We start from the raw sequence: 9,986 nt of genomic DNA, 5'->3' as shown, positions 1-9,986 counted from the left end.
CACATGTGGAAAGAATATTGATTTTTATTTAGTGATGGTAGTATGGCAGGAAATAATAGATTACAAATACAGGCCAGGCCAAGCTTCAGACCCCTCTGTTTCTTTACTTTTTCCTCTCTCTCTCTCTTTCCAACTTACTCACTCTCTCTTTAGTTTTGTAATACTCTACTGTCTCATGAGCTCCAGGGCAGGCCTCCTCAAGGTTAAAGGACTGCTCGATATATTAACTGAACTCTGAGTGAAAGACTCTTGTAAGCGGAAAGGAGGTTGCTTAACAGTGACTTGTAGTAGAGCGCATTGAGTTTGTCCAAGTGGTGGAGCATGATATATGGGAAAAAAAATTCTTTGAATTATAGTGTAGGTGGAACAAATACAAAAAAGTAATGTGCAAAACATTTTGTGTATTGAATATGGCCTTAATCTATTGTGTCCATTAAGTACTGCAAAAACAAACGTTTGATGAAAGTTTAAGGACCAGGTTTCTTTGACAATCATTCATCTGTTGTTAACTGTTTTAACGGATATTTTAGTGCTGAAACCACACAGACATTCCTTATCAAGGTTGCACATTTTAAAATAAGGCATTTTATTAAATCAAAGGCAAGCGTTCCTCTCTCAGTATAAAAGAGTTTGGTTTTAGTTTTTTATTGAAAACCATTATAAGAAAGCAATAAGACTGCAGTCCAATTTAGCTTTAGGTTGTAACCATGATGGCATTTCCTTTCACTGAAAAAACCATAACAAATAAATAAATAAATTTGATTGCTTTATAAACTTATACAACATTGTGTACAGACACTCTGAGAGTACACAAACAGCTCAGTAAACCGGTCAGTTAGCACAGGAAGGCAGCGATCGGCGGAAGCCGTCGGGGGTTTGAGCCTGAATTCGTGGCCCTTTCGCCCGGCTGTCCTCCCCCCACCCCGCTGGGTGCGTAACGAGCAAACTTCAGGAGGCAGCGGGGGGGCGTGAACCGCGCTGTTTGTGTTTGAGGGCCATTCAGAGGGCTAATTGTGGCGCATTCGGGGCCGGCCGCGGTGGGCCGAGCTCCACGGCCGTGTGCGCGCGACACAGAGGGGATTGAGCTGACAAAGGCCCACCACGTCCCGCCCGGCAGATAAAGGAGCAGGCTTTACCTCTCGCCGCGCTGGAATATTTTCAATTCACCACTTTAATTGATGTCAATAAGGTTATGCTAAATTTGAAGATTTGAATAATTCCGCTTTCAGCGCAATAATGGCATCACCGGGGCTACAGGCCGCTTAAGCGACGGGCTGAATGGAGGTGTCAGCCGCACAGCGCTCCCTCACCTCTCTCGCCCGCACCCGGCTTTCACACCGCCTGTGTTTGTGCCGCGCTCATCTGATTAAAAACAAAATTTCCCGGGGAGACGCCTCACTCCCTCGCATGCGTCTCACTCACGCTGGAGCCGCCCTGTCGCCTGCGTCGCCGTGAAATGGCACGGGGACCGGGGAGGAAAGGTGTCGCCAGCCAGGTGGGTTCCGACACTTTCAGGTATTTACAGGAGTCCACGCCTGGCGAGCTTTAATTAGGGTCTCGGCTCTGCGCCCTCTTTCTTTTTCTCTCTCGTGAAAAGAGACGCTGTATTCACGCTGTGAGATAAAACCCTGACTGAGCCCTGTCTTTTAAAAAAAAATGACACAATTTAAATAATTGGTACTTTTAAAAGAAGGTCATTACTGTTGAGGAACTACAGCTGAAATCCATGAATTATAATTGGAAACACTGATTTTAGAACAGCCCAGATTGTGGGCGTTTAATTCATTGGGCAGATAAAAGAGACCAATATAATCAAGCACAAATTAAAGAAAGAGCTATATCTGTCCACCCCCCACTAATGGCTGCCTTTACAGCACCATGGCCAGTAACCCATCAGTGACCCACACACCCCATGTCCTGTGTTGAGCCGTCCCATTCGCTAATTCCACCTTAATAAGTGAAAGTATGAATCCCATGCCCGAACATAGGCTACACATCACATGTGCCATCAGTGAGGAGGGTGTTTTTCCCCCTCTCATAATGATAGAATTAACATGTGAATACTTCAGCGGGCTTTTATGTAGCTAATGGACTTTGCGTGCCTGCATATTTTCTCAGAAACATTTAAAGAGCGTTAATTGTACCTTGTCTGTTTGTTTTATGTATGCGTATGCCTGCGTATCGGCAGCGGTGCTTACAAAGTTATGGTGAAAAAAAGGATAATAAATTTTAAAAAAACCCCTTTGGTTGGGACTTCCGTCTTTCCGGCCGTGGTGGCCGCGGTGAGGCAGCTGCCGGCTGTTTTATTCCTTGACGCCGACCCCGTGGACTCCCTTTAAACCGTTTGATTTTGGAATAAATGTGCATGGGGCGCGGGCTCTTTAACCAGCTCCATGATGGGCTAATTGGTTTAGCAGCCTGAGTACAAAGACAGCCAAAGGGCAGCGGAGCGTGGAGAGGCACAACGTGAACCTGATGTCGCGGAGGATGCAAGGGGCTGGAGAGCATGTGTGGGGCAGACCTGCCGTCCGTCCCCCCCCATACCCCCCCACACCCGCTTTACCTCACCTCTGCCCCACGCCGTCCTGGCCCCTGCAGGGGGTGCTGTTCGCGGGCCACGCGGGCCTGCACTGCGATGCCTACTTCAGTCGTTTTTGTCGTTTTTTTCTGTGGAGGATCACTGTAAGCGGGCATTCTGGGGTGTAAAAGGTGGCTGTGTGTGACGGACTTCATCACAGCCGGCAGACTCTGTGGGCATGTTGTCCCACACAAACTTGTAAACTAGTCATGTTACATTTAAAAGGAATAATGTTTTTTTTATGCAGAAAGTCATTTATTGTATAGGTATTTGTACAGTGTTCGTACAAGGACTGAAAATAATAATAACAACAATAAGCAACAAAAATTTATGATGATAAATATCATGGTTATAAATATGATTTTTTGCTGTAATTGTATTTTTAAATGTGCATTGTTCTTTTCATTTTATTTATTTGTCTTTGTTATTTTTTTTATTTTTGTAATCAGAATGGCATTTTTGCTCCTACACAGACAGTGGGCACGTCACGAGCATGGGACATAGAGCTGAAAGACAGCGCAATGCACCGTGCAGCCTAATCTCCGGGGGGGATCTAATGTGACCATTTATTATTTTTAATATTATAATTATTCATGAGTGCAGTGCTGCCGGGAGGGCTGTGGGCTGGAGATTATGTATTCCCTGTGCGCATGTTGTGGTGTAGGCCTCGGGATAGGAGCAGTCTGGCACTGCTGGTGGATTTGGGACAGCCCCCCCCCCACCCCCTCCTTCTCCCATTCTCTCCCTCCATCTCTCATTATCAGTGCCTCCCTGAGACGGGAAACCAGCCTGTCCCCACTCACCCTGCCCCCCCCAGCACGGCATACTCACAAAAAGATGTCAGCCCTCTATAGGAGGCACCACTCTGCCCATCTCTCAGCCCCCATTTCGCACAGGAACCAAGATAATAGAAGAACAGAACTGCACAGAACTGTCATAGAACTGCAGGGCAGTGTGCGTTTTCTTCCAAGGTCAGCAGCCTTGATTTTTGCACTGGTTTTGTGGGCCTGCCAACTATTTGGCACTCCAAAAATCTGAAATGTTTTTCAGATTATATCTCCATATCAACCTAAGACTCTGTGACTCTTAAAAAAACTGTAGGATGGAAGCAGGAAGTTTTCCGTTTTAAAAAAATATGTCCGGCTGGTGTCTGCAGAGCTGCTATGCTAAGGACTGTCTGGTTTGCAGCCGACCTGGGAGTATGCAGAGATGCCAGCTCTCAACAGCCAGCAGATCCTCAACCTCCCCCCCCCCACCCTCTCTCTCGGTTTCCTAGGTGATGAGTATCCTGAGTAACCCCAGCGCCGTGCCCCCCCAGCCCCAGCACGACTTCTCCATCTCCCCCCTGCACGGCAGCCTGGAGTCCTCCAACCCCATCTCCGCCAGCTGCAGCCAGCGCTCCGACCCCATCAAGAGTGTGGACAGCCTGCCCTCCTCCCAGTCCTACTGCCCCCCCACCTACAGCACCACCAGCTACAGCGTGGACCCCGTTGCCGCCGGTTACCAGTACAGCCAGTACGGGCAGAGTGAGTATCTCTCCTGTCTTACTCCCCCGCCCTCACTTCGGCAGGCACCCAAACTGCCACAGAGAGCGCCCCTGCCAAAACAGACAACAGGAGCTTGGCTCAACATGTCATTTAACATGGCGGCCGCATGCTGCTCTTAAATTCAGGTAATTTGTCAGCACTGTGTGCATATGGGGCGTGCATCAGAGTCTGTGTGTGTGTGTGTGTGTGTGTGTGTGTGTGTGTGTGTGCGTGTGTGTGTGTGCGCGTGCGTGTGTGTGTGTGCGTGTGCCTGCGTGTGTGTGCATACGTGTTTGTGTGTGTATGCGTGTGATATGTCTCTCCACGGATGGAGGGGCTCGGTGTGTCTCCCTTGAGTGGGATTTGCGGAGTAAACCTGGGTGACAGGAGAAAGACTTCCTCAGAGAGGGGAGTTAAATCTGTGTGTTCCCGCTCTGTGCCAGCTGTCAGTGCTAACGTCTGCTCTGCGGACAGCTGGCCCACCCACAGGTATGCAGCCCCTACCGTTCCGCTCGCCTCCTGACAGCTCCCTTTCTCCCAGAGCCCTCCCTGAGCTGACACTCGCTACTTACTGTCATCCCGAAGGCGGCTTGGCACGGTCCACAGGTACCGCCACACCACGCAGCCCCGCCACTGCCGCCAGGAAAGGAGGGGGGGGGGGGCCCGAGTGGCTCAGATAACCCTCCCCTGGGAGAGGCATCAAAGGGGCGCAGACCCAACACGTCCCAGAGGGGTGGAGTAAGATGTAAGATGTGCCAAGCACTAATATCCACATCTAGCACCCACTTTGCTTTTTTTTTTTTTATCTCAGACACTCTTTGCTCGGTTCTTTAGTCTGGTGGCGTTGTCTCCAATTCACAGTCTGAGTGGGGTACAGGCTCCCTGACTGCTTTCTGATTGTGTTTTTCTGACTGGGACCTGGCTGTGTGGCACTGCCTGGGCCTCTGAGTATGCAGTGGTCACGATGACCTGACCATTCCATGATCGTGATAAACCGTGATCTGATTGGGTCCTTTACCAGGCCCTGAGTGGTATTCCCTGCCCCAGTAAACGTAGATTCTTTGACCTGGCCCTCAGCAGGTCGTTCCCACTCCACCCCTCTGTCTGTTTGTGCAGGGAGAGCTCTGTGGTTGAGACTGCTCCAGGAGTTCTTGGATTAACTGTTCTTTTCCACTTCAGCTCCTCGACTCCAGCAAGATTCTTTTTTTTCTTGCATGGAATTGTCCCTTAAGATTAAAAGCCGGCTTGAGTCAAATCCTGTCTCAATAGGGGCGGCAGTGTGGTGTAGCGGTAAGGAGCAGCAGTGTGGTGCAGCGGTAAGGAGCAGGGCAGCAGTGTGGTGTACCGGTGAGGAGCAGCAGTGTGATGTAGCAGAAAGGAGCAGGGCAGCAGTGTGATGTAGCAGTAAGGAGCAGGGCAGCAGTTTGGTGTAGCGTTAAGGAGCTGGGTAGCAGTGTGGTGTAGTGGTAAGGAGCAGCAGTGTGGTTTAGCGGTAAGGAGCAGCAGTGTGGTTTAGCGGTAAGGAGCAGGGCCACAGTGTGGTGTAGCGGTAAGGAGCAGGGCAGCAGTGTAATGTAGCAGTAAGGAGCAGGGCAGCAGTGTGGTGTAGCGGTAAGGAGCTGGGTAGCAGTGTGGTGTAGTGGTAAGGAGCAGCAGTGTGGTTTAGCGGTAAGGAGCAGGGCCACAGTGTGGTGTAGCGGTAAGGAGCAGGGCAGCAGTGTGGTGTAGCGGTAAGGAGCAGGGCAGCAGTGTGGTGTAGCGGTAAGGAGCAGCAGTGTGGTGTAGCGGTAATGAGCAGGGCGGCAGTGTGGTGTAGCGGTAAGCAGCACGGCTTGTAACCCAAAGGTTGCCGGTTCGATTTCCAAAGTGGCAGCCGGGATGCTGTTGTACCCTTGGGCGAAGTTCTTATGCTGAATTGCCTCAGTAACTGTATAAATGGGTAACCTGAATAAAATAAGCTATATAAGTCAGTCTGAGTAAGAGCGTCTGTGAAGCAAATGTAAGTAAAGTAATGTAATAATATCTAATTGGGTTATGACTCTGGGTCAGAGCTCCGCACAAGCTGGGATGGGTTGTTTCAGGGGGGAGGAGGTGCGGAAGGTTAAAGGGTGCTTCCTCTGTCGGGGCCCCCTGCGCCTTTCCCATCCCAACCTGTCCTTGGTTTGTCCCTGCGACCCCCTGGCCCATTCGCTGCGCCTCTTCCACAATCAGGCCCTCCTAATGTCTTTAGCCGGTGCTGTTAAATTGAAACCGTGTGAGGTGTGAGTCTGATCAATACTGGGTTCCCTAGCTGTGGGGGCGAGGCGGGGTGCCCTCTGACCCTCTTCCTGCCCGTAGGTGAGAGCCGACACGTGCTCCTGATAAAGATCTCCTGCTGGGACCCGGGACCAGATATTTCCAATCAGAGCGGTTGCCCTGGGGACCTGCGTTAGTCACACCGCACTGTGTGGAAGCGCACTCCCTCCGCTGCTGTGGCGGGAAGGGAGAGGGGGCACTTCAAAGTCCTCTGGACACCCAGGGGCCCAACACACACACACACACACACACACACACACACACACACACACACACGCTGTTACGCTGCTGGCCAGTGCACCCCCACTCCCCCCCCACCAAGCCAGCAGAAGGCAAAAAGTTACAAAAACAACAAATGGTTTATCTTAACTATAAACTGTAATCTCAAACCATAGTCAGGAAACCATACATTGACACAGTGAGATTCACAGCAAAACCTGAAGGATTGGCCCAGTGCAGCCACATGCCTGCATTTAAGAACAGCTTCAACAGGTGTCGTTCATTGACCAATAGATGGCTTCTTTCTCACTCACAGATATTTGTCAGTTATCCCGTTAGAGATGTAGTCAGTGGGAGGAGATCTGTTGGTATGTGAGTTGAGTGGAACCTGAATTTACATTTACATTTACATTACTTTGCATCCATTTAGCAGACACTCTTATCCAGAGCGACTTCCAGCACATTTAAACATTCATTGCCACACCTGTGGTTTGAAATAAAAAAAATGGCACATTACTGGCTAAACAAGTCAGAAGTTAGGACTTTTTCCGATTAGGTGACAGCTCCTTCACACATGCACACATATAATCATACAGACAAATACACAATCACACACAGGCACATACATGCAAACAGGCACACTCATGCAAACACACATGCTCACACACGCGAACACTCAGACATTGAAGTGTTGGTGCATAAATTAACACAATAATTGATTTCATTGTAGCTGAGGAAAAAAGGGAATTATATTCAAATGTAGGTGTGTGTTTGTTTCCATCTGTAACATTCCTCGTGTTTGTCATACATTTGCTATGCAGATTAAAATTCTGTCCAGATAGGTACTCACTCCCTTACTGTGTGTGTGTGTGTGTGTGTGTGTGTGTGTGTGTGTGTGTGTGTGTGTGTATGTTTGTTTTCATGTGCGCATGTGTGAATCTCTGTAGCATTTTATCGGGAAGAGGTGCACTCTGGGAGCAGATGTAAGATTAAGCAGAGATTGAGTAAGATGAGCAGTGAACAGCGTCTCCTGATGTAAATGATAGAGGATGGGAGGTGTGGAGAACATGCAAGCAGAGATGACAGCTCTAATGAAGAGCGCTGTGAGGGGCCAGCCGCTGGGACTGCAGTGAGTGACACCAGGGTGACAGAACAAGGTGGCACAAACTCACCGCAGGGCACGCTGCCCACGCCACAACCGGGCCAACCGGGAAAAGAGGGGGAGAGAGAGGGAGAGAGGCGAAGGGATAGATTGAGTGAGAGAGAGAGAGAGAGAGAGAGAGAGATAAAGAAAAAGGACTACGGAAATGAAGGGGCTGAAGTGTAGATAATGTTTGCAATGCAATGAGTCGCATTGTTTGCAAACCCAGATCTTGAAGTGTTCCGTACATCTACCTGTCCTGTCCTGTCCTGTCCTGTCCTGTCCTGTCCTGTCCTGTCCTGTCCTGTTGTGTCCTGTCCTGTCCTGTTGTGTCCTGTCCTGTCCTGTTGTGTCCTGTCCTGTCCTGTCCTGTCCTGTCCTGTGGTCCTTCTCCAAAACTCACGTCTTGTGTTTGTGTGCTTGAACCTGCAGCCGCTGTGGACTACCTGGCGAAGAACGTGAGCTTGTCCACACAGAGGAGGATGAAGCTGGGGGAGCACTCGGCTGTCCTAGGACTGCTGCAGGTGGAGACAGGACAGGCGTACTGATGACTCCCTGTGTCACGCCAGAACACCCGTCCCTCGCTCCAGTGAACCAGCCCCCCCACCCGTCCCAGAATTCCAGTCCAGCACAGCAGCCAGAAAAGCGCCCTCATATGTATGAATGTTTGCGTGTGTGTGCATGGTTCTGTTCATGCGTGTGTGTCTTCGGTATGTGTATGTGTGGGTGTGTGGGCGTGAATGTGTGCCTGTTTTAATGTTTGTGTGTATTTGTGTTTGTGTGCGTGCGCGTGCGTGTGCGTGCGTGCGTGCGTGCATGCGTGCATGCGTGCGTGCGTGCGTGTGTGTGTGAGAGATGAGACGGAGAGAAAGACAGAGAGAGTAACATCCCTCAAGTGACAGAGTGACAGCTCTAATGAGTCTGCAAGATGGACCTGGAGTTTTCCTGTTGCTGCTGCGGGTGCAAAAATTCTGAAAAATTATTTCATTCCAAAAGCAGCCATCAGAGCACCACACCCTGCCGATCCCCACTCTGCCCGACCCCTTCCCAACCCACAACAAAGAGACCCATTCAGGGCTTCAGGGGATCTGAAGAAAAGGAACAACTGTTGTCTCGGCCAAAATCAAAAGCACTGCCCATCGGCAGCAAACGTTAGCACACTCAGACAATGCCCGTAGCTGTTTCTCACACTAGATTTTGGACCTTGCTGTTTATAGTAGTTCATTAGTGATTGTCATTATAATTATATTTCTTACTATTATTATTATTGTTATTATTATTGTTGTTGTTATAATTATTGTAATTATGTTTTTTTTATTTTATTTGTAGATTATTTTCTTTATTAGGCCTTGTTGTGAAATAGACAGACGGATGATTGAGGTAGTGGGAGACTGAGGAGGGACCTGCTGGAAGCGGAGGTGCTAATTGTTTTCCCGGCTGCAGCACTGGTGTCCTTGCCTGTTCCCCAGGCTCTTTAATGTACATGAGTGATTTGACCTTCCAGTTATAATCTTAAACTTGACATTCCAAAAGAACTTGGACACTCAGTGGGAAGTCTAGGTGGGCGGAACCATCTCGGAATGAGCGATGAGATTGACGGCCAATGGCAGCACCCTCCCCAAACCCCCCAGCGTTACCCGCCTCCCCCCCCCCCCTTCCCCTTCACCCTTCTCCCTCAGGCGTGGGCCACGGGGAAAAGACTATTGTTTGGAAAAACAGGATTGAGGAAATTGCTGTATGTCTTAAAATGAGAGCCAATCCAAGGAGGACCCGAGTCTCATCTTTCAGCCGTTTGACTTTTTAGAGGGCGGCACAGAGCGTGCTCCTGAGGGACAGGTCCGAAACGCGTCATCACGCAGACCAATACAAACACACAGAACATTCTAGAACACCCCAGGGAAACATGGCTGACCAGCAAGAGCGACAGCGCAGTGTACGGTACACTCTGTGTCTGCGTAAAAGACAGAGAGACACAACATTCCGAAACACCTAGCGAACAGACAGTTAACGAGAACGTTTGCGCTTTGTGGTGCTCAGGCAGGCTCATGAACAGCAGTGGGATTATTGCTTTGGTTGTCCTCCAGTTTGTTAAGTCAGATAAATTTTAAATCTCCAAATTCACTTTATTTAAAATAACCCTTTCGGCCTCAATTTTTTTTCCCTCTATCTAAGCCCCAGTGTGTAAAGCTAATTTTGTTTATTTCCAAGACAGTCATGTTCTATGGAC

The 9,986-nt window shown here is 49.4% G+C and overlaps 1 protein-coding gene across 4 annotated transcripts in view; it reads left to right on the top strand.

The window, feature by feature from the left end:
• Window positions 1–8,404, top strand: part of pax7b (paired box 7b) — a 74,751-nt gene extending 66,347 nt beyond the window's left edge. For all 4 annotated transcript variants that reach the window (XM_036532602.1, XM_036532600.1, XM_036532601.1 and 1 more), the window contains exons 8-9: window positions 3,855–4,104; window positions 8,192–8,404. In XM_036532602.1, coding sequence (XP_036388495.1) covers window positions 3,855–4,104; window positions 8,192–8,307 — 366 coding nt within the window. In that variant the 3' untranslated portion in view covers window positions 8,308–8,404. The remainder of the gene's footprint in view (window positions 1–3,854; window positions 4,105–8,191) is intronic.
• Window positions 8,405–9,986: the final 1,582 nt, after the last annotated feature.

The sequence above is a fragment of the Megalops cyprinoides genome, chromosome 7 (genome assembly GCF_013368585.1).
Source record: "Megalops cyprinoides isolate fMegCyp1 chromosome 7, fMegCyp1.pri, whole genome shotgun sequence".
NCBI lineage: Eukaryota > Metazoa > Chordata > Actinopteri > Elopiformes > Megalopidae > Megalops > Megalops cyprinoides.
Note: the sequence above shows the minus strand (reverse complement) of the source record. Positions and strands in the feature narration are given on the sequence as shown.